Source organism: Muscardinus avellanarius, assembly GCF_963383645.1.
Source record: "Muscardinus avellanarius genome assembly, chromosome: X".
Lineage (NCBI taxonomy): Eukaryota > Metazoa > Chordata > Mammalia > Rodentia > Gliridae > Muscardinus > Muscardinus avellanarius.
In genome coordinates, this window is record NC_137792.1 from 4,091,789 (window position 1) to 4,117,042 (window position 25,254).

General features: G+C 40.7%; 1 protein-coding gene across 4 annotated transcripts in view; it reads right to left on the bottom strand.

Moving 5' to 3' along the window:
* Positions 1-25,254, bottom strand: part of MID1 (midline 1) — a gene marked incomplete at both ends in the record, with an annotated part of 123,072 nt that overhangs the window by 33,354 nt on the left and 64,464 nt on the right. For 3 of the 4 annotated variants that reach the window (XM_080718356.1, XM_080718354.1, XM_080718353.1), the window contains 2 exons: positions 5,532-5,680; positions 14,435-14,542. In XM_080718356.1, coding sequence (XP_080574482.1) covers positions 5,532-5,680; positions 14,435-14,542 — 257 coding nt within the window. The remainder of the gene's footprint in view (positions 1-5,531; positions 5,681-14,434; positions 14,543-25,254) is intronic. The other variant, XM_080718355.1, reaches the window with a different exon arrangement.

Genomic DNA, 25,254 nt, shown 5'->3' on the forward strand with positions numbered 1-25,254 from the left:
AAAAGGCTGGATATAAAAGGCCACAGGTAGCATGGAACATTTGTATGAAATGTTCAGGATAATCAGATTCATTAAGTAAATGATGCACTTGAAAAGGGTACATTTTAGTTATGGAAATTTAACCTCAGCAGAGAAGAATGTACCTATAAAATGCTCAGAATCCTAAGAATGCAATTTCTTTGGTTGTATTTCTAGTAGATTTTCAGTGTTATATGGGAAAGAGAGAGAAGGTTAGTCAGAAACATCATAATCAGAACAAGAGGGATACACCTCAGACCTTACAAATGTATGAACAAGGGTGGAGAATCTAACTTCACCTCCTGATGGGTTGGGCAAGAAACAGTAGATAGCAGAGTTGGATGATTTTTGGTTTGCACCTAATAGAATTAGGCTATCAAGATTAAGGGCAGCTAATTTAGACTGCTAGACATGGGAGCAGTTGCTAGCCAATCTATACTTGCAACAAGTGTTAAACAAATATCTCTAGAGCCTTAAGATAGGCCATACAGATAAGATAGGAATCCAGTCTATTTGCATCCCTGCAGAAAAGTTAAAAGAACTGCTCTGGTACCATTTGCCCTTCTCAAAAAAATTGACAGTGAAAATGCCAATGTATTATTTTGCCTAAGTATAGTGGAGAGAAGAACACCGAGGCATGGGAAGTCAGCCCTGAACTTGTGGCTGCATGGCCCTAACGTCTTCACAGGGCAGCCGCAGGGCGCATGCTACATGGGTTAGATGGGTCTGAACAGACGCTCTGGCAGTGGGATTGCTCCTGCTCGGTGACAGAAGCTTCTTATTTAGGCTCATCCCCAAATAGGCTTTTGCTCCCAAGTTTCTCCTAGTTCTGTGGTCAACAAGCAATGAAATAAAACACATTTCTGTCAAGTGACATGTTAAAAGCACCTGCCATCTTGATGGTGGGAACCAAACAGATGAAAGTGCCTAGCCTAGGAGGTGAAGACTGACAGAAAGACTCTTTGGAGATTACTGCAGCTTTTAGCACCTACGTGTTTTTTCCTTGATGGAAGGAAAGATACGTATCTTTGGCTACAACTTCAAATTCTTAATCGGAGTGACAGACATGGGGAAAGCTGCCAAATTCAACATTTGAGGCCATGTTTTTATTTCCCAAATGCTTGTTGCCCATCCCTGGACTTGTAGATAAGTTGCCACCATCCACGAGTGCCAAGGGTGCTATGCTACTTTCTTAATTTCTTGCTTTAATATTACACACGTGTGGGTGTGCATACCCACGCATGTGTGGGAGAGTGTGTTAAGCTATTCTTAAAATATCAGAGCAAATAAGGGTCTTGTATCCCATCTTGATGCTTAGGAGGGTGGGTGGCACATCACTTCTATTTCTGCGCTAATGTCCCTAGACTCCATGACATTCAGTTGTTAGTGAACACATGGGGCTGGTTTTCTCAAGGGTGGATGTTATCTGGAGCTGTGCTTTTCACAGGACTCCTGCTAAACAATGCATCACCGTGGTACAACCCAGGGAAGTCCCACAGCAAGACAGCATGTTTTGCCTTGGTCAGCTCAAGAATTCCCAAACACACTTGACTCTAGGACCTTATTGCTGTCATAACACTTATTAATACCCTAACTACACTTCCAAACTCATGCATGAGATGTGCTCTTTTTCTTAAAACGAGGCAACACCTTTCCAGAGTTGACAGTTCAGCTTTCTTTTTCAAACAAGCCCGAGAGGTCCCGGAACTGCCCTGGCAGCAAGGCACAGAGAAATCACCTTGGAGGTGGAGAATATCTTAGGTGCATTCTGCAAATGGATTCTGTTCAGGGGAGTTTCTTTTTACCTTCCTCCTGAGACAGATCATTTGCTGCTAAAAGTTGTTTTAATTTTAGATTCGTTGTAAGCAGTAGATCAACTTTCTTTGCCTGGATTTAGGGAATTGTTTGCTTATTGAGTGTAACATTATAAAGGTGCCTGTGGAATCACTCCAAAGACCTATATATTGGTGCAGCTTGAGAATAGAGTGTGTTATACATTCTATTTGCATTCATCCAGTGAGTGAGAAAGAAGGGAGTTGGCATTTATTACATTCACCTTGCGGTAGGAACTGAGCTCATGTTTCTGCCATGTTACTGCATTTTATCCTTATAGTTGTGTCAGGTAGGAATACACAGCCCCGCTTATAGATTCTTTCATTCATTTGTTCATTCATTCACATCAGGAAGTTTGCCATGTGCTGAGCCCTAATAGTTAAAAGAAAAAAAAGATGGCCACGATTCCTGCTCTCTTGGAGCAGATAAGCAAAATTAGACTCAGAAGTGCTAATGAGCAGCTCTAATGCTAACCATAATTACTAGGCAGTTTGGCTCTGTGGTGCCGCATGCCTGTAATCCCAGGACTTGGGAGTCTAAGACAGGAGGATCAGAATTCGAGGACAGCTTCAGAAACTTAGCAAAATCCTGGGTAACTTAGTGAATTGTTTCAAAATAAAATAAAATTAACCTGGTACTTGGAATGCTGAGGCAGGAAGATAGCAGGTGTGAGGAGAGCCTTAGCAATGTAGTGAGACTCTCAGCAACCTAGCAAAACTCCTTTTTAAAACAAAAAATAAGCCGGGCGTGGTGGTTCACGCTTGTCATCCCAGCATTCGGGAGGCTGAGACTTGAGGATCGCAGTTCAGGGACAGCCTCAGCTACTTAGTGAGGCCCTCTGCAACTCAGTGAGACCCGGTTTCAAAATAAAGAATAAAAATTAGGGCAGGGGGTGTATCTCAGAGGTCAAATACCCCTGGGTTCCATCCCCAGACCTGCAAAAAATAAAAATAAAACAAAAAATAAGCCAGGTGTGGTGGTGCATGCTTGTCATCCCCACGCGTGGGAGGCAGAGACAGGAGGATCGCGCAGGTTTGAAACCAGCCACGCTGGCTTAAGAGACCCTGTTTCCAAATAAATAAAAAATATAAAATAGGTCTGGGAGTGTAGCCCGGAGGTAGAAGTGCTTCCAGGAACCCCAGTACCATCAAAAAATAAAGAAAAGAAAAGAAGAGAAAAGAAAAGAGGGCTGGGAGTATAGCTAAGAGACAAACAAACAAGTAAAAAGGGCTGCGAGTATAGCTCAGAGGTAGAATGCTCCTGGGTTCAATCCCCAGTATAAATAAAGACATTACTTAATTATTTAATAGTTTAAAGGGATGGATATTGCTGGCACTTGAACCCAATTCGTCTGCTAATCCCAGTATCCTTTTACTGCATCTCAGTTACTAGAAAGATAAAGGCTCGAGAATTAAGTAAGGAGATTATGAAATAAAAATTGTGAAGAGAGAAGATTGCAGAAAGGACTCGTGCTTCCAACAGGTTTTGGTGGGCGTTACGTATACAAACTCTACGGAAGCACATTGTTTGTGGAAAGAAAGATTAAAGTCTTGTCCTTTTTGCTGACAAGATGGGCTTGTTACAAGGGACCTGCACACCCAATCGGATATGCCCCACCAGATCTGAGGGCGCCCACATCATGCATACACGTGCTCCCACTATGCGATGAATGCAGGTCTCCTTTCAGCATTACTGTTGGAGGGTGAGAATTTATTCATGTTCTACTCCGTTGAATTTGTAGGGTTGCTGAGGAATGCAGCACATTGTAGTCACTTCATCTGGACGAAACCCAATCCACAAGTAGAGAAATGGACTCTTGGGCCCCACTTGAGAACCCTGACCTCAGTATAAATGCTATCTGTTACAATGTCCTGGGGACAATGGAAATTACTATCATTTGAAGTTTTGCCTTGAGTATGAATAATCAGCAATTGGATATGGTCCAGATGACAGTCGTGCAAACAAGTAAATACTTGGAACTTAAGAGTCATAAAGAAAGAAACTGGCCTCTCTTACAATGGGGAAGAAAGCATCTTAAGGACATAAAAGGGAAAATAGCCAGTTGTGATCCATGTCCTCTTGTGGAGATAAGCATCTGATTGGCTGATAAAGGAATCTCTTTCCAATATAAGAAATAACACAGTGAAGCTGGCTGGCTAATAGTGGACTAGAGTTGTAGGAATACTGTTCACTACTCATTTTTCTCATTTTCTTCCTTTCTCCTTCCTTCCTTCCTTCCTTCTACTGGGGACTGAACCCAGGGGCATTCTACCTCTGTGTATACCCCCAGCTCTTTATATTATTTTCATTTTGAAACAGGGCCTTGCTAAGTTGCTGAGATTGTCCTTGAACCTGATTCTCCAGTATTCCAGTACTAGCTTCCCAAGTACTGGTATTATAGGGCTGTGCCACCATGCCAAACTCACTACTCTTAAAGAACAGTGAAAATGGAAATATCAATGCCTATGTATAGATATTTTGAGAATTATCACAGTGTCCAAACGAAAAGTATTCAATACATGTTAGTTTTGTTTTTCTTTCTTTGAAGAAATTCAAATTGTAAGATGGTGGGCGTCCTCCTCAAAACCACAGGTAGGCAAACTAGTGCCTGTAGCCTATTTTGTAAATGGTTTCATTGGCACATGGCTATACCCATTTGTTCCCATGTTATCTCTACCTATTCTGGAGCTACACCGCAGGGTTGAGTAGCTGTAATGGAATCCTTCTAACCTGCAAAGCCAAAAATATTTACTTTCTGATCTTTTACAGAAAAAAAGTCACTGACCTCTGCTCTGGGATAAAGACCAGCATGAATATGTTTTCTGGGTCTTTTCATGATAAAATTCTATCATTGCTCAGCAAAGAGGACTATTGACTTTGAAAGTTAGGATAAATGAAAAGTCGGCCTTGCTCAGAGATGTCATTTAATGGCTGGCATCTGTTGTACCCAGCCTGACCTAGGCCTTGGAGCCACCGGAATTTCTGTAGGTGCTTGATTGCATTGGTGGAGATGAGAAATTTGTATGCCAATCAAGTAGAAGTACTGAAAGAATACTCATCCTTGCCAGTTTGACTGCTGAGCGGACCTCTCAGATAACATCGTTTCTAAGTTTCCTCCCCTAGAATAGAGTACGTTAAAAGAAGGCAGTATGAAGTTGGCAGGCCTGTCTCTTCCGCATGAGTCAGCCTTGACTTTTCTTGATGAGGTCAATATTCTCAACCAAGTAAAAAAATGGGCCTAACAGAGACTGACACCTATGCATTTTTTTTTTACGACAGATGAACACTGCAAATGGAACATAAGATTCTCTTTTTATGTTTTTTATCTTCAATTCCATTCTTTGTTACCAAGATGAGATCAGGACTGGCAGTCACAATAAATGCTGTTTTTTTGTGCTATCATAAGCTTTCTCTTCCCCCAAAGCAGGTTGATTTTATTCTTTCTAACCAGTGGACTCTTGTTTCAAAGGCCTTGAATACTAGGCTGTTACTGAAAGGGCTTGGAAGTGTCAAAGAGAAGCATCCTTGGCTGGAACAAAACAGCTTCAAGCCTCTATTATTTCTGGTACTCAGCCTTGAAACTGAAAACAAAAGCCCAGGGAGAGAGCAAGGCCAACCAATTGCATCCCGGATCCAAGTGGCCAACAGCTGGAGAATTTCCCATCGGCCCCTGCACTTACCTCTCAGTGATATTCTTAGCAGTCTGCAGGAAGCGGGCATGATCATTCTCCTTCAGAGAGTGTTCCGCTTGGGAGATGAGTGATGCTGACCGCTCAATGCACTGTTTGCAGTTTGCAATCTGCTGAGCCAGTTTGCGAAGCCTCATCACCTTCACAAAGGAGACGCGAGACACATGGTTATGTGGGTGGGCTTGCTTTGGTGGAAAGGCACCGGGCTGGACTGGGCTGGACCCTTCCCTTCCAGCACTTTGTTGTGTGCAAAGTCATCTTTCCATAAAAGATCAAAAAGTAGGCACAGAGAGAGATGGAAATCTGCAAAGCCCAGTTACGGGGCTCTCATCTTGGATGCACTTTAACTTCTTGGAAAAGTGTCACTAATGCGTTTTATGAGGAAACACTGAATTGCTAATTGTTTCCCGATTGATGGGAAAAAAAGGTGTTGCCCACTGGCAGGTTACAGAGTCACGGGACCTCTTCTCTCGCTCTTCACACAATTCCTCCTGAAACACAGGGAGCCTTGAGACTTTATCTCAGCCTTTCAGGTGGGCCATCAAGAAAGTAAAATCTCTCTCTAGGTGCAAATTGGAGGCTTAACTAAAAACCATCTTCTAAAAAAGTTCCTTGTGATCCATGCAATAAAATTGCGATGTAAAAGCAATAAGCATTACCATTTCCCACACTACCTACAACTCATGTATTAAATTAACAGAAAAGGGAGCATTTTTCCCATTGATTAATATTTTTCCTGTTGAGCAGATGAGAGAAAGCCAAAAAAAGCACAGCTGGGCCCTTTCCCCTCGCGGGGAACGTCATTTCCAGGCACTTTGTGCTTGCTTGATAACCAAGAACTATTTTGATAAGCATTTCCCAGTTGGGATAAAAAGGCACATTTGCTTCTCAACCTCCATTCCTGACTCCTGATCCTGTCTTGCTTGAAAATGACCCTCGAAAGGAATTGACCCTAACCTCTCAGGCAGGCCGAGATAAGTCCAAGGTAGCCCACTTGACTGTGGCTCTGCTGTTGGATACGTGCTGCGAGACCAAGCCTTCTGGCCAGAAGCCAAGTTAAAATTAGCCCACTAATTGGACTTGCCAAGTGCCTAGCGCCCCCATCTAAGCACTTGGGGACAGGTTTTGGCTGGTTTTATGATAATTCCGGAATGGAAAATAGCCTTGGGTGTAAGGGTAGGGAGGAGGCCTGTTAATCTGTCTTACAGACAAGACTGGCTCGGGCTCCCTCCAGAATTCCTGCTAACTCCAAGAAATTCCTTCTTTTTCTAAGTCATCATTATCATCCCCGGATGAAAAGGAAGGAAAGAGATGTCAGAACTTGAGGCCTCTAAGGGACATCCAACTCCCAAGTATGGACTTCAACAAACAAAGGAAATTTGTGCTGGATTGAGAGGTAGCATAAGATTTCAGGAGAGGGTGAGAAAATTTCCCGCATGGGAAGAGTCACAGACTGAAATGGCAAAACTTTGGGTAAATAGTATGGGATTCTGAGCTTGGTAAAAGACATAGCTCATTATAATTGCAGTGACCATCCCCAGCAGATTAGCTGTGCACATTAGTTGAATAAAATGACACTGATTTTACACTGAATAGAATTTAGCTTTTGGCATGGTTTCATGCAGAGGCAAAGCCAACGCAGGCATCCAGTCCAATTCAGGATATTAGAACACACCCATTAGAAATTGTCAGAGGAAGGAAAAACTCCACAAGGAAAAATAACTTACAGTGCCTAGAACAAACCAAGTGAATGGAATATTTAATCACACAACATAAAGAATACTTCACATCACATGGCAAAGTGGAAGATGTTTACTTCTTTCTTATTGCATTGTAGTTACACATCTTAATGGGGTACAAGATGGTAAGGGCATACATATACCAATTCTAAACAAAAGAAAATAAGGTCAAAGTATTCCTCTGGAGTGATTTTATGCCAATCATTTATCCATTGGCTATGCCTACTAGAGACCACACAGGTTAGAAATGTGATGATATTTGAATTCTACTTTTATCGTTTTTTCAATCGATCATGATGCTGAAAATTAAAGGAGACAAAAGAGGAAAAGGGGGGAGCCCTAAATTGTGCATAAACTGAAACAAGACAAAATAAGAGCCTCCTATGAAAAGAACAGAATGTGCTACAGAGAATAAATTGGGGCACAATCTCCACTGAGGTCAGTGCGCAATTCTACCCGATAAACCTGGTCACAGCTTCTCCCACATAGTGTGCAAAAGTATCAACTGGGGATCTCTTTCAAAGAAAAACTGTGGGTGTTTTGGTGCACCCTCCAATGTTCTAGTCAAGGAGCTGTAATTGGTAGAGCAGCAGGAATTTGCATTTTTAACAAACAATGAATGCTTTTTAATATACAGCAGACGAATCACTGCTGTGGTTTGGGCTAGCATTTAAAAAATCAAGTGGAAGAGGAGAAAATAAAATAGTGCAGTACATTCCTGGTAGAAAGGGAAAGTTGCATTTTCTAAAATGTGTTTTTCTGTTTGTGATATCGTGTGTATTTCTCACTGTAGGTTACATTTTAAAAAATGTCAGTCACGGTGCACGTGTTTGTCATCCCAGTACATGGGAGGCTGAGAAAGGAGGGCCACAGGTTCTAGGACAGCCTCAGCAACTTAGTAAGCAGCAACTCTGTGAGACCCTGTTTCAAAAATAAAAAGACCCGAGGGTGAAGCATGGAGGTAGAATGACCCTAGGTTTAATCCCCAGGTAGGTGTACACAAACTGTGGTATGTGGGCCAAATTCAGGGTCAAGCTATTTGTATAAATAAAGTTTTATTGGCACACAGCCACATTCTTTTATCTATGAGTCATCTGTGGCTGCTTTTAAGCCTTAACAGTGGACAGAAGTGAACTGTTGCAACAGAAGCGTATGACAAAAAGTCACCAACAAAAGTTTACCAACTCCTGCATAAATGATTCAGGAAGGAGGGCCATGGGTTGAGCCCCACTCTAAACACTGTCCTACATACCAGAGCATTTTAAATTCTGACAGGGAGCAAAATACTGCTTTCATTAGACTATACTTTTTAGAAATATGACAAGATGAATACTGATGCTGAAAAAGAAATGCTTGATAGTGACATATAATAAGATTGCACATATGTACCTCTCTCAATGCTTCAGGGGAAATCTTTACAGCCAACTCTCCTCTCTTTTCCTTTAAGAAGCGAGGTTGCCATATTGGATCTTTTGGAATTCACTCTACCTTCATCATGGAAATATTTTGGCTGATAGAATATTCTTTGAGCAAGAGAGAGGCCTATTGATGTCATTTTATTGTTTATCATACCTTACATACTCTTTAAAAATCAGGCAAATAATAAACTTTTAAATGCAGGGGCTAACTGGGCGATGTGTGCATGTATGTCTACAAAAGTATTTTCTTTATATCATTATGATGTATGAATACAGTGTACCAATAAAAAATAGATGAAAAAAACTAAGAAAATAAATAAATAAAATTAAAAACCAACAAAAAATGCATTTGAAATGATTTTTAATATATGCTTTTGTAGGCATGTAAAATACACACCCTAATACAACTATATGCACACAATGAGTCCTCTCCCTGTTTCTGAACTGATCGTGAGGCTTGGACTCAGCATCATTTAACTCAAGCTAAGGCTCTTAAATTGGGGGGGATTCTGAGTAGATAAAAGACAGTGAAGAGAAGGAGCCCCCGTTCTGTCCAGCTGTGGCCTTCCCTTGTCCACCACTTCCCTGTGTTTAAACTCACATCCTTGGGAATTTGCCATCAGATCTTTGTGTGTTAACATGAAACGTATCCCTTACTACTGCAGAGGAACAGCACTCTTTCCCGGGGTGTGTGTGTGTGTGTGTGTGTGTGTGTGTGTGTGTGTGTGTCTCATGGCTTGAGGCTTTGCGGTCGGTGCAGCTATTCAGGCTGTGGAGGTCTTTATTTCAGAGAACTTACAGTGTCTGTGAGCATAAAGCAACAATAGACTGATGTGTTGTGCTGTCACCTGCCAACAACCTCCCCAGTCGCAGCGCGTGTGGCGAGTTGGTTCACACCAGGTTAATAGCCTTATCGTGGTACCAGAGACAGACAGAAGCAAGGGGAAGGCTGATGAAATTTACCTTTGTGGTCTCCACAGTCCTGCCTGGTTCTTCCTCCACCTTCCCATTGCCAAGAGCTTGGCAGAGGAACCCACTGCCCCTGGTCCTATGTCTGCCCTTAAACTGTTCTCTGCCGCCCTGGGCCCCAGGTCCACACATGCCCTCCCTGCCTGGCACATCATATTTCCAGGGCGTTGACCCTCCCGCCCTTCCTCTTGGAAACATGCACGTGACACAATATGCCTGGCCAGGGACTCAGATCACTTTGGATTTCAGGCTTTGGAGTCAACTAGTCCTTGCTTGGGTGTCAAGTATAACTTTGAAGGAAGCAGAACTGGGCCCTCCCCCTCCCAACATCATCAACCATCAAATGTTGCCTTCTGGAATCTTAAAAAGAAAAATGATGAACCATCCTGTTCACAGTACCAGCTTTACCAAGTATCAATATTTTTTATCCTATCAGCTTCAGATTTTTCAAGAGGAAGTAATATACTGTTAACGACACTAAAGCCCCTGGATGGCTCTTCTTAACTTCATTCATATCTCTCCAGAGGAAAAATGTTTGTGAATTCAGAGCTGATTAGCCCCAAGCATGCACCAATGCAGTACTCATGCATAAACCATGTATGGGATTTGGGAATAGTTTATCAAATTTTATGTAACTCTCCTAAATGTCTACAAATCATTACAAGATTTGCTTGTCCTTGTGATTTAGCCATTTTAATTCATAGCACTCTAGTTCATTTTAATTTCTGAAGACTGTCATTATGAAATGCAGTTTAGACGTTATAAACAACTTTACTGAGATATAATTGACATATACAAATTGAACACACTTTAAAGGCAAGTTTGCCTATTTTTCCAATATGTATATACTCATAAAATGGTCACCATTTGTCCTAGGTCAAATGTTTCAATCTTTATGATTTCTCTTTCTAGAGTTTGGTTTAGGAAATCCTTCCTTTACTGAAATGGCATATATGTTTTTTTATTAAAATGTAGTTGAGTTATACTTGTACTCCAGGATTAAAGCCTATTTTTGATGGATTAAGAGGAACATTGATAAATTTAATCTCATATTTCAGAATATTTTTCTATTATGCACATAAGAAAAATTGTCCCCCTTTATGCTGTCTGTATTTGCATCCAGTTTCATACAATCTATATAAAATATGTCTTTTCTATTTTCTGAAACAGTTTGTATGAGAATGAGAGTATTAGTTCCTTGAACTTCTGTTAAAATAAGCTTATAGAACCATTGGGGCCTGATTTTATGTCTTTGCAGGAGGGATGTGAGCTGATGGAGGTATTCAATTAATTACATATCCTTTGTTTTAAATTTTTGTTTATTCAGTTTTTTCTAGCACTTCTTTAATTAAAATTTCAAATTTTGGGCATAAAAATATTCATCGCATTTTCCTATGTTTTAAAAAATCTATACGGTCTTCTGTGCTTGTTTATAGGGTCCCACATTATCAGTTAATACAAATTTGTCTTTTTGTTTTGTTTGGGAGTACTAGGAATTGAACCCAAGGACATTCTACTTCTGAGCTATGCCTCCAGTGCTTTCTGCTTTATTTTGAAGTAAGGTCTTGCTAAGTAGTTGAGGATGGCCTCAAACTTGCAAACTTCCTGCTTTTCAAGCACTGGGATTCCAAGTGCATAACACAGATCACAGATGTGTATTTTGAATAATCTTTTTGAGCTATACTTCCAGCCCTATTTTTTATTCTTTATTTTGAAACAGGGTCTCACTGAGTTGCAAAGAGCCTCACTAAGTAGCTGAGGCTGTCTGCGAACCACGATCCTCCTGTCTCAACCTCCCAAATTCTGGGATTACAAGTATGTGCCACCATGCCCAGGTCTTTTTTTTATGGTACCTGGGATGGAACCCAGGGGTGTTCTGTCTCTGAGCTATACACTCAGCTCAATATTTTAGTCTTTTGTTTTTGAAACAGGTCTCACTGAGTTGCAAAGAGCCTCACTAAGTAGCTGAGGCTGTCTGCGAACCACCATCCTCTAGTCTCCACCTCCTGAATGCTGGGATTACAAACATGCCACTACGTAATTTTTTTAATAAGTATGGATCCTCTTGATTGGGGATTGGCCAGATAGACAATATTTTAGACTTGAGAGACTATATATTATCTCTGACATATACATGTTTTCTTTCTTTTTTTAACAACCTTGTAAAATGGAAGAAAAACTCACTTTTACCTATATGTGTTTCAAATTGCTCTTCTTTGCTGACAAAGTCTTCACCTTCTTATTAAATATTTTTTATTTTTGTTATTTTCTTTCCGGTGCTTTCATTGACCTTATTCTGTTATACTTTTTCGAACTTTATTTGAAAGCTCATTTCTTACTTTTAACATATTTACCTTTTTAAAGAGTGGAAAGCTACTAATGTGTCTTCAAATACTTGTTACTTACGACAGATAGATCTTGCATTGTGATGCTTTTCTAAATTTTCAAAATTTTTAATTTTGAAAATATACAGCCTGGCGTGGTGGCGCACGCTTGTAATCCCAGCATTAGGGAGGCTGAGACTGTAGGATCGTGGTTTGTAGACAACCTCAACTATTTAGTGAGGCCCTCTGCAATTCAGTGAGACCCTGTTTCAAAATAAAGAATAAAATATAGGGCAGAGGGTGTAGCTTGGAGAGCGAATGCCCATAGATTCCATCCCCAGACCCGCCCCCCCACAAAAAAAATATATATATATTTGTGTGTGTGTATACATATATATATTTATATATGTATACACACACAAGAGTAAAATTCAAAGTTCTCAATGATCATAAAAACCATCATTTTTATTGCTGATAGCATCCAATTAGATACACTGTGTGGTATTAGAGGAGGGGTTCTATGGTGCTCAGTGTTTAAAATTTCCTTTTTTCCAACCAAGTATATGAACTTAAAGAAATGTCCCATGTGAATTTTTTCATACATACTTTCCTAATCTTTGAATCTAAACTTAATTTCATCTGTCATGCCCCAATATCACTCAGACTCCTTTGTATTTATAGAATTCCCCAGGTGGAAGCTAAAACTCAGTTTCCCAATTTCTCTTGCTGTATGTTTCTTCTTAGGTCTCTACATATTTGCCTTAAAAACTGTGAATTTGCTGCTTTTACAACTATTTTTTTCTTATTTCATTTCCTTCTTTCATGGTTTTGCATATTTTTTCTCTTTTAATGCAAAAGTCTTCTCCACTTATTCCTTTGAACATCCTAAAACTATTTCTTTAAAGCCTTTATATATTCTCCCATAAAACTTGTTTCATCGGGTGTAAGAGGATGTTGTGTGCTGATTTCCTTGGCTGCATTTTTAGAAATTTCAGATGGCTTTATTTGCTTTGGAATTGAGCTTGAGTTTCAGTTTGAAAGGGAAGAAGTCAAGTCTAATTGTTTTCTCTCTTGTCCTCCTGATTGAGTTGCTGCTAGCTTGTGGGTTTTACAGTTACCCTCTCTTGGCTCTCAGGGTTAGCGCTCAGGAATCCTATCTCTGTTTCAAAGGCACCTGTCTTGTGGGATATCAGAAAGAGTGTGCTACAGACACCAACACAACAACTGACTTGTTCCAGAATCCCAGATTGGAAGTTTGTTAGCTAAAAGCTACGACACTGGGCAGAGATTGACAGTGATCTTTTCCAGTCCATTTTCACGAACCTTAGATGATTCATGGCATTCAATAATGAGCCCGATTTTGGTCCCTGGAGATGGGTATCTTGTTGCAGTCCCACTGTGTCTCTTTTCCCTTCCATTTTGTTATGTTTTCTATGAAAGCTATGTGTTGGGATGGAGCAAGTGCACTCAAAGTGCACACAGAACCAAGCCTAAAATGGGGGACATCCTTCATTCCTCAGAAGTTCAAGCTCTCTAACGGACAGGAGGGCATCCTGGCCAGGAAGGTGTGGTGGGGTGTCAGTACAGATTGAGAAAAGACTCTCAAAGTTATACTCGGGAATCCTTAAATAATTACCTTACATGGTAAAAGGGACTTTGCAGATATCATTATATCAGGGATCTTGAGATTGGGAGGTTGTCCTGCATTTGGCAAGTGATTCCAATTTAATCGCCAAAGTCTTTATAAAAGAGAAGCAGGAAGGTCTATGTCAGAAAAGAAGAAGGGAGGAAGAAAATGGAGGTCAGAGTGATTCTAGGATGGGGTCCTGAGCCAAGGAATATTTTTTGTGTGGCACTGGAGAATAAAGCAGTTCTACATTCAAGCTACACTCCCAGCCCTATTTTATTTTTTATTTTGAAACAGAGTTTCGCTAAGTTGCTAAGGGTCTCCCTAGGTTACTGAGGCTATTCTCAAACCTCCTATCTTTCCTTTTCCTACTAATAACCAAAATCTCTAGGCCTTCCTTCTCACTGTTTTGTTATGCCAGTCTTTTCCCCTCCCCTTTCTTGCCTACACTTGCCATCGCTCTTCCTCTCTCTCTCCTCGCGCTTCCCTATGAGCCTGGCTTCTTTTGTAGATACATACCACCCCGTTCTCGCTCATATTGTGATGTAACCAAGTAGCCCTCACCACATGGGCTGCCAGGCTGTTTGGACTTTTCAGCCGCCATAATCATGAACCCAAATAAGCTTCTTTTCTTTATACACACGACTCAATAAAAGGCACTGTGTTTTAGCAACACCAAAAGGACCAAGACAAAGACTTAAAAAAATGAATCAGGGGAAAGTATAGAAAAAGAAGGTGTACAACATTTCCGAAGCCACTGAAGTAAAATGTAAGTTGTGTATCCTCCACGGAAAGAAAGAAGACCTAAAAGTCCTACCTTCCCTTCTTTGATCTTGGTTCCTATAATTTGCCGTCTTTGCTGAATGATCTCGATGAGAAGATCACACTCCTCAGTCAATTTGGCTTCTTGACGGGATGCATTGACCTACACGATAAACAAAATGGTAGGTGTTAGTGTGGCCCTTGGTTCCAGTTAAATGCTATTTTTATTGTAGATTCATATGTTTCTAATAATCTCTGAGAATATATTTTACATGTTAACTTCTCCCATTAGGTGAGTATTGCAGTTACAGGACCTAACACCCCACTTCCTTTCTTGTACCCTTGGAAAACATTATTATCCAATGATAACAATCTTTTCCTCTAAGCTAGGCTTGACCTCAGCACTTTCCTAATAAAACATGCACACAACTATTACCAATCAGTTGGAAAGTGACATGTGAAATCAAATATATTTGTAATTTCTACATTTATTTATTTATTTATTTATTTATTTATTTATTTATTTATTTTGCACATCTGGGGATGGAACCCAGGGGCATTCGACCTCCAGGCTACACCCTCTGCCCTATTTATTATTATTTATTTTGAAACCGGGTCTCACTGAGTTGCAGAGGGCCTCTCTAAGTAGCTGAGGCAGGCTTTACTAAGTAGCTGAGGCTGTTCACGAACCCGCAGTCCTCCGGTCTCAGCCTCCCAAATGCTGGGATTACAAGCGTGCGCCACCACACCCGGCTTAATTTCTACATTTATATTTGGAAAAAAGTGTCAGACTTCTCCTCTAAGTTAAAAACAACACACAATCCTATTATTTTATGGAGGATAGATTACTATCAATACCTTTTACAGAAACTTTTCAAGAGCCATGTAGCAAGCCTGTATCCCATTCACTTAACATTTCTCTTAAATATTGACAACAAATGCACATTTAATCTCTAGGTGTATTTAGTCACTATTTTACAAAGCCACAAGAATGGTTTGGTATTTTTATTAATCTGATGACAGAACTTTAAGTTTTACTCCTGGTGTCCTTAAAAACCCACATTCAACAATAAAAATATACCATTCTTGTGGAAAGGTGTATAATTACAGGATGGTCTGTATTTGAAAGTTTTGAGACTCATTGTGTGCAAGGGAGAAGTACAATTAGCTCATTCTTGGCAACTGGGCTTGGGAAATACTCTGTGCATGCTATTTCCTCTAACTCAGGACAGTTCTGAAATGCTTATTCACAAACAGAAACCCAGAAATCACAGCTGTGGGAGATGGAGATAGTATGCAGGAGTTTTATTGTTTTAGCATAGCCTCAGGAGAGGTTGTAATATTACAAAGAACAACAGTGGTATGGTACAGATTATTCTAGCACATCTCAGGGAGGAGACAAGGCCTAGTCATGAGCCCTTTGAGTTTCAGAGACGATACATAGAGCAATTTCATTTTTTATGAATGAGATATACTGGGAGTAGGGTCATAAGTACAGGACAAAAATTAACAGATCATGGCTCAGAGAAAACATGTCCTGTTTCTTTCTTTCTTTTTTTGTGATACTAGGGGTAGAATCCAGAGGCTTTCTACCTCTGGGCTATACTCCCAGACCTATTTTATATTTTATTTGGAAACAGGGTCTCACTAAGTTGCTGAGAGCCTCACTCAGTAGCTGAGGCTGGCTTTGAAACTGCATAATCTTCCCGTCTCTGCTTCCCAAGTACTGGGATTACAAGCGTGCGCTACCACGCCCGGCTAAAACATGTCCTGTTTCTAGTGGCCAAGGATTCTTAGAATTTTGTCCCTGAAGATGATGGTCAGAAGCCATTGCTAGCAAACCATGACAGCATACCCTACATTAGACTGGCACATAAAGGTACTTGCTAAATGACTGTTCCATTAATGAAAAAAATAAATGCATTGGCCAACAAGCACAGAATGTAGAATTCAGGTTAATACTTCAAGGAAGACAGTTGCCGGGCTCAATTTCTCTTATCATTTTAATGTCTTCATTTCTAGTTCTCCTTGAAGTTTCCTAAATTGAGCTTAGCTTTCTGTTGAAATTTTTACTTGAACTTTACTTTCAATAAATTTTATATCTTTCCTTTAGACCTCATACTGAATTTAATAACTGGTCACAAGAAAACTGTACAGAGGAGAAGAATATACTGATAAGAAAGATGCTTAGCTTGTTCAAATTTTACTCAATCTCCTGATTCTTCTTCTGGGCCCATCAGTGCACTTCCTTGTAAAATGCAGTTTTAGCAAGAAATCAATATGAGAAATCTAGGGAGAAATGGGTAACAGGAGGAACTCTAGATGAAGAGGGAGATCCTATAGAGGAGCAAATAGGGCACCTGACTGAGGGGATGGGAGGGGGAAGAGGGAAACTCTCTAAAGCACATGGGAGGGGGCAGAGGGAAACTCTCTAAGGCACATGATGTACTTAAATAAACATAACAATCACTAAGACAAGCATGGGAAGGAGGAATGGGAAGAAAATGGGGTGTGGATCGGGTAAGGGCTAGCTGGGTGATGTGTGCCTGTACGTCTCCGCCATCTTTTATCCCATGAAGATGTATGACTACAATGCACCAATAAAAAATTTTTAAAAACTTTAAAAAAAGAAATCTGTTAAGTTGGTTTAGCTAAAATGGTCCACCCCTCAGTTTTTGTTTTTCATCCTCTACCTGGCCCAGAGAATGCCTGATGACCCTGGCTTCTTTTTAGCAAGAATCCTATTAGGATATTTTAGCTAGAATCTCTTCAGGTTATTAATGGTTTCCTTTGCTATAGAGCGAAGCCTTTCAGTTCAATGCCATCCCATTTATTGATCCTCACTTTTATTCCCTGAAGAAGTTTCTACCAGTACAGGTATATTGGAGAGTTAGTTGGTCCTATGCTTTCTTCCAGTAATTTCAAAGTTTCTGGTCTCATTTTTAGGTCTTTGATCTAACTGGAGTTGACCCTTGTACAGGGTGAGACATGTACGTCTAATTCTATTCTTCTACATATGGAGATCCAGTTTTCCCAGCACCACTAGTTGAAAAGGCTGGCTTTTCTCTCCAAAAGGTTTTAGGCTCCTTTGTCAAAAGTCAACAGGCTGAAGGTGTGAGGATTCGTCTCTACCTCTTCTTTTCTACTATTCTGTGTGTCTGCTTCTGTGCCAATCCTATGCTACTTTTGTTATAGCTCTGCATAGCATTTTGAAATCAGGTATTGTGATGCCTCCTGCATGATTCTTGTTGCTCAAAACTGCATTGCTGGATCTTTTGTTCTTCCATATAAATTTAACGTCCTAAATTTATGTTTCCTCTTAATAGGATCCATTTCACTCTCAAAATCATCAGGATTTGAATTATTTTATGATAGGGTGGATATGTTGGCTTTACCAAAAACGTGAACTGAATTCTATTTTGTTGAGCCAGATATGTTCTGAGAAACCTAATACCACAATCATCATCACCCCAAAATGTAAATTCCCAGAAATTAGGGAATATGATCTGTTAATTTTAGGCCAAGAATTTTCCCCAGATCTTTCAAAGAATACAGACTAAACTTTTCTTTGAAACCAGAAAAGTTGAATCTGTTTTTCTACTTTGATGAAGTTCCAAATTTTTGTTAACTCTAGCATTCTTATGTTCCTAAAGGTGCAATAAAATAAGTTGAATATTATTCTATATTTATAAAATTATTTCACTACAATGAGATTTTACAGATTTGTTGTTTCATATGTCACTTAAAAAGAGTCAATGATTTGATTGGATCTTATTTCTTATATGACCCATTAATTCAAATATGGCAGGATTTATGTGTTGCAGTATGTTCAGGTGTTACTAGGACTCAGATTTGGCTTAAAATGTATTAGCTCGTCATTATGATTTTAGCTTTCATTTTGGACTCACATCTTTTTTTTTCTTTCTTTTTCTGGATCTGAAGATTGAACTTAGGGCAATTTTATCTCTGAGCTACATCCCCAGACTTTTTTTTAATTTTTAAATAAGGTCATACTAAGTTGCTGAGGGGCTCACTAAGTTACTGAGACTGGCCTCAAATCTGTGATCCTTCCGTCTCAGTTTCCCAGGGACTGAGATGACAGGTGTGTTCAACCACACCCAGCGTAGATTCACATCTTTTGATGCACAAATCCTTGTGGCTAATGAGAGTGCTCTGAATAAGGCCAACCTAAGGATGTAGAGAAAAGACTCCCAAACTTCTTTCCTCAACCTGTACTTCTACTTCTGTGCCATCAGTCTCTACTTTGGTCCCTATGATAAAGACAAGAGGAGAATGGATATAATTAGGCATGATGCAAGCGGCAAGTGACTACTGTATCTCATCTTTGGGTCAATCTGAAAATGGGACACTGGTCCTTCAGAACCTCTGACTTCTCAAGACAAAATATCACTTAAAACTGGGTCCTCCTCCCATGCCTGCCTCCTCACTGCTATGTTTTCTCAAGGACAGTGATGAGCAGGGATCATATGAGCCCCTCAAGTTAAGTTCAATTGTCTCTTTTGAACTCACATATACGTGTGGCACGCACCTTTTCTACATTGAGACTCACAGCTTCCTTTCTTTTCCTAATTGTTTCCTTCTATTCCTTAGGACTCCCTTCTTCCTCGAAATTAATTGCTCAGTTGGGCTTGGTGGTGCCCGCTTATAACCCCAGCACTTGGGAGACTGAGACTGTAGGATCGCGGTTTGAGGCCAGCCTCAGCTACTTAGTGAGGCCCTTTGCAACTCAATGAGACCCTGTTTTAAAAAAAAAATATATATATATATATATATGTGTGTGTGTGTGTGTGTGTGTGTGTGTGTGTGTGTGTGTGTGTGTATGCTGGGGGTATAGCTTGGAGGTAGAATGCCCCTGGGTTCCAGCTCCATTACTGCAGAAAAAAATTAATTGCTGTATGGGTAGATAAATTTCAGTTCTTTCTTAATTGAGAATTTATTAGCATCTCTTTTTATAGATCCTAGCTAGTTATGGGAGGCTGCAAGTGCCACAGCCAATGTCATGCCAGCTCAAGTTCTGAGTACTTTTGTTAAATTGCTGCAGTAAAACTATATACCCTATATATTGTCATGAGATTCAGAGTGACATCAGTTTTTTTCGTGCTGGGGATTGCACCTAGGAGTATTCTACCTCTGAGCTACAACTCCAGCCCTATTTTATGCTTTATTTTGAAACAAGGTCTCACTAGGTTGATGAAGTTCTCTTTAAGTTATTGAGAATCTTGCCAAGTTGCCGAAGCTGGTTTTGAATCTGTGATTCTTCTGTGTCATCCTCTCAAGCTCTGGGATGACATCGCGGGCCTGGTACAGTGATACATTTTCCCATGTACACATCTCTTCTAACTCCTTCCCATTGGCTGCTTTTTTTAAAAACTGAAACGTTTTGAAACTTGAAAAGAGTTGCATTTAACAGTTCATTTATTCACTCGGAAAGTATCTGCTGTATTTTCTAGGGTGCCTCCAACAATTCCAAGTACTGCACAGTTATGTGGGTTACGAACATTAACACGGCATTTACACAGAAGTGTAGGACCAGGTGTGGTGGCGCTCGCTTGTCATCCCAGCATCTGGGAGGCTGAGACTGGAGGATCTCGGTTCGCGGCCAGCCTCAGCTACTTAGTGAGGCCCTCTGCAACTCAGTGAGACCCGGTTTCAAAATAAAGAATTAAAAATAGGGCAGGGGTGGAGCTCGGAGGTCAAATGCCCCTGGGTTCCATCCCCAGACCTGCAAAAAAAAAAAGAAGTATAGGAAACATGCTAAACAAGTGAACAAATAAAAAGTTTCACTTCGTGAGAGGTATTGAAAGGGTAAACCTGGCAAGGTGGCACCTACAGTAGGCTAGTCTCAGGCTAGCTGCTTACAGCTCATCCTCCTTTGCTGTTTTGGAAAATAAAGAATGGTGGCACGTACCTAAAATCCCATTACTTGGGAGGCTGAGACAGGAGGATTGCAAATTCAAAGCCAGCCTCAGCAACTTAGCAGGATTCCCAGAAACTTAGTGAGACATTATTTCAGAATAAAATTTAAAAAGGGGGTTAGCAGTATTGCTCAGAGATACAATGCTCCTGCATTCAACCTCCAGTACAAAAGGAAGGAAGAAAGGAAAGAGGGGACAGAGGGAGATGAAATTGAATTGTGCTGCTATAAACATGGATATGCATACATGTATTGCTATAATATTCTGATTTCATTCCTCTGGGAAAGATAGCCAGGAATGGTATAGATGGGAATTGAGTGGCTTTTAGGGTCTGGGATTGTAATCTTGAAGCAGTATGTGTCCGTCTGCACATGTACAAATGTGTGCATATACATAATTCCCCTAGAAACAACGGTTCAGTATTTGGTAATTTGGTGCTCCCAAAGACTTTATGAAACATAACTACCACTAAAAACAGCATTGACTGTACTTACCTACTCTCTGGTGTAGCCATAATTGTCCTATGCATTTTGGGAAAGCAGAACAGGCTGGGAAATGACAAATAAGACACGGAAGAAGAGCATCGCCTGCAGGGGGATGCTGACCCACTTTCTCCTCTTCTGAAGGTAATTTCGCTGCTTTGCAGACTATGACCTTCTGATCCTTTCAGTGTAATTGAAATTAGAAAGTTGAACAGTGAAGTGAATACAGAGGGCCAATGGTCACATGTGGCCGGCCTACCCCTGACAGCTAAGTCGGCACCAAAAGTCGTTCTGGCTACGTTTACACCCGTATCAGGCACCAGTAATCGGTCACAGTCCCAGGTAAACTGTCACTGAGTGCACTGTGTACCTTCCTTTCTAGAAGTGCAGTTATGCATAATCATACCTCGCATTAGCTAATGATAACACAAATGTGTTAGCTATTTTCTCTAGAGCACTTTGTTAGCAAGGCCAGGGAAAATTTCCCCCTGCTATGTTTAATGGTGCAACATCATTACAAGATCTCATGGAAGAGGTCAGGTAAAGAGAACAAATTGTTTTTTTCTTGTCAAATATGGATAAATATTAACAGGATCTAATTCTACATACACACACTAAGAGTGGGACGATATGTCTAATGTTCTTCCACGGGCTGTAAGTGGTTCCTAAGTCATATTTCTTTTTTCTTTTTCGTTTTTTTTTTTTTGTGTGTGTGTGTGTGTGTGTGTGGTACTGGGGGTGGATCCCAGGGGCTTTTCTACTTCTGGGCTACACTCCCAGACCTATTTTATATTTTATTTGGAAACAGGGTCTCACTAAGTTGCTGAGAGCCTCGCTAAGTACCTGAGGCTGGCTCGAACCTGTGCGATCCTCCTGTCTCAGCCTCCCAAGCACTGGGATTACAAGTGTGTGCCACCACGCCTGGACCTAAGTCATATTTCTAAAAACTTGGTCTTTTGACTTGTACTCAGCTGTGAAAAGGAAGATATTTGATGCGCAGTATCAACATCATTAGATTTCAGGCCCATATGGGTTTAAGATCATTATGAATATTTTATGGAACTATTAGGGACATCATGGGAGGGGGAAAGATCTGTCCAGTTCTCACAAGTAAAACTGGACCAAACGTGCATTTTTAATCCTCAGTTTCTCTCTTTGCAGTGACTTGTTGAAATGAGTTAGCCATGTGCAGACTTTCAGAATAGAAGCTTCTAATTCTTCCTGTGAAAAAGATACGCTGATTTGATAGATCACTTCCTGTTTGTACACAGCTGAAAATGCTGAAGTGAGCTTGGGACAAGATAAGCCCGATATGTTAGACACAGGAAATTTGACTTCAGCGTGTCGAGGAAAGAGGGTGCCAGCCGCATTGCACAATTCATTTGGAATTCCACAAAAGTGGTGACCCCCCAGAGCTGTACAACCCAGGTGCCCTATATCACACTAGCCCATGACTCATGTGCTCTGAAAAAAATGTATCATTAGCCAGGTGTTGTGCGACACACCAGCAATTCTAGTACCTGGGAGGCTGGGACAGGAGACCGTACATTCGAGGCCAGCCTCAGCAAATCAGACACTTAGTGAGGCTGTCAGCAACTTATCAAGACTTTGTTTCACAATAAAAAAATTTAAAAAATAGAGCTAGAGGTGTATCTCAGAGGTACAGTGCCCCTGAGTTCAATCCCTAGTACCACTGCCACCACCAACAACAAAAATTTAAGTTGTACCATTAAGCTATGACCTGTTTCCTTCAAGTCTCTGAACTTTGCTCTCCTTGAAACCAGCACTGAAGAGACTGAGGGTTGTAAAGGCAAACATTGACTTTACGAGTTTCTCTAGAACTGGTCCTCACAGTAAAATAAAAGTGGTGTCTTTCCATAGTGATTTAAATGAAGGCAGCCTAGCCGGGCGCGGTGGGCACGCTTGTCATCCCCGCGCTTGGGAGGCGGAGACAGGAGGATCGCGCAGGTTCCAAGCCAGCCTTGCTGGCTTAGGAGACCCTGTTTCCAAATAAAAATATAAAATAGGTCTGGGAGTGTAGCCCGGAGGTAGAAGGGTTCCATCCCCAGCACCACCAAAAAATTAATTAATTAATTAAGCCAGCCTTGCAAAAGGTTGGGACTTAATTCGTATATGATCCTCTTCTGATGCTATTTTTGTTTGGACTCAAGAGCACCTGTCTCTCTTTCTCAGAATATGTAATTGTGAGTTCATATCCAAATTGAATGGGGTCAGTGGTAGTACAAATCATGGTATGACCTCAAAATGAAAGGTCATTCGGAAAGAGAAACACTAAAGGAGTCATTCCAAGCTGGCCAATTCTGGGGCAACAGAAACAACTTAGCTTCAGGTCAGCTGATACTTGGCCAGTAAGACCAGGTTACGGGGGGAAAAAACCTGTGCCCGTGGGCTCTGCGCCCTGCCCGCACTGGGGACCAGGTGCAAAAAGAAATAGGATCTGAGGGTGCTTCGGGTTTTATTGCCAAAGGCAGCTATGATGAACATTCCAGATCCTGGGGCAGAAGTTAGACAGAGCTGCCAGAAAGAACAATGAAAGGGATTCTAATACTTCGGTTTGTGTATAAAAGCGAGCCAAGGAGAATTGAGTAAGAGCAGACACTATTACTGTAATTCATCTAATATGTTTATGTATAATCTTCACCCTGAAACTCTCACACCAAAGTCAAATACTTGTGGACCAAGCTCAAGTAGATGGGAAAAGGAAGAATGGCTCAGTTCCCAGGGTCTCTGTCTTTGGAGAAGAAACCAGAGTACTGGTCAAAGGTTTTAATGTTTAATACATTAATTTAATATTTAATTTTTTTCTTTTGCAGTGCTAGGGATCAAACTCAAGGTTTCGGATATGCTAGGCAAGTGCTCTACCACTGAGCTAACTCCCCAGCACTCAACTGATATTTAACATTTTTGTCTAAAATGTTTATTATCTGTGTAGTACTGGGGATTGAACCCAGGGGTATTCTACCTCTGAGCCATACCCCCAGTCCTTTACATATTGATTTGTTTTTCATGCTAGGAATTGAATCCAAGGGTATTTCACCTCTGAGATACATCCTTAGCCTAATTTTATTTTATTTATTTCATTGTATTTTGAAATAGGATTTTGCTAAGTTACTATGCACTGCTTGCTTCAAATCTGAGATTCTCCTGTCTTGCCCTCCCAAGTATTGCAATTATAGGTAGGTACCACTATACCCAGCTTCAATTGAAGCTTTTTATGATCTAAGAAAGACTTTCCATCTATAGGGATGGGAAGGGGAAGAGGGACCTTCTCTAATGTTCATGATGTACCTTAACAAACATATAAAAGTCAATCCCTAAGCCAAACATGAGGATGGAGGGAGAGGGAATGGGCGGGAACTGGGGAAGGGCTGATTGGGGAATGGGTATAGGTATGATGCCACCATCTTGTACCCCATTAAGATATAAAACTACAGTGCACCAATACAAATTTTAAAAAGAATGGCTTTTCAGAAAAAGAAAACATGGAATCCCTTGGTGAAATGCTTTGGGTGGAAGGTAATAGTAGTACTATTGATAGAAGATATATGTAATTTGGCTTTTAGCATAGAGCACGATGCTGGAAAGTAATAAGGACCCGAGGAAATAAATTAACAAAAAACCCTGGAACCTCATAACAAAGCCTGTTTTCTTGAGGTTTCTGAGATTATGAAGCTTGCCTGTTGGATAAGGTAGTAAGATGACATTCAAAACAGGAACACAGCCGGGCGTGGGGCACACGCTTATCATCCCAGGATTTGGGAGGCTGAGGCTAGAGGATCGCAGTTCACGGACAGCCTCAGCTACTTAGAGAAGACCTTTGCAACTCAGTGAGACCCTGTTTCGAAAATAAAAGGACTAAAAAAAAATAGGGCTGGGGGTGTAGCTTGGAGGTAGAATGCCCCTGGGTTCCATCCCCAGTACCACAATAAAAAGACTAAAAATGTAGGTAGGGGGTATAGCTTGGAGGTACAATGCCCCTGGGTTCTATCCCCAGTACCACACACACACACACACACACACACACAAACTAAACAAAACAACAACAACAATAAAAACCAAAAACATATACTAAATGTGGTGCATGCCTATCATTCTAATACTTGGGAGACTGAAACAGGAGGATCCCAGGTTCTAATCCAGCCTCAGTAATTTAGTGAGACCCTTGGCAATTTAGCAAGACTCTGGTTCGAAAAAATAAAATAGAGCCGCCAGTGTAGCTCAGATGTATGAACACCCCTGGGTTCAAGCTTCAGTATAAAAAAATAGAGCAATATACTATGGTGAGCAAGGCAATAAAGTTCTTCTAAATGAAATGCAACTGTAACAAGGTAATAAAACTGCCCAGCAAAAAGGCAACTGCTAAATGCTTAAAACTTTGAAACTTTACTTCCAAGAGTTGCATGCAGAACACGCCCATCCAGGATGTTGTTGATGTT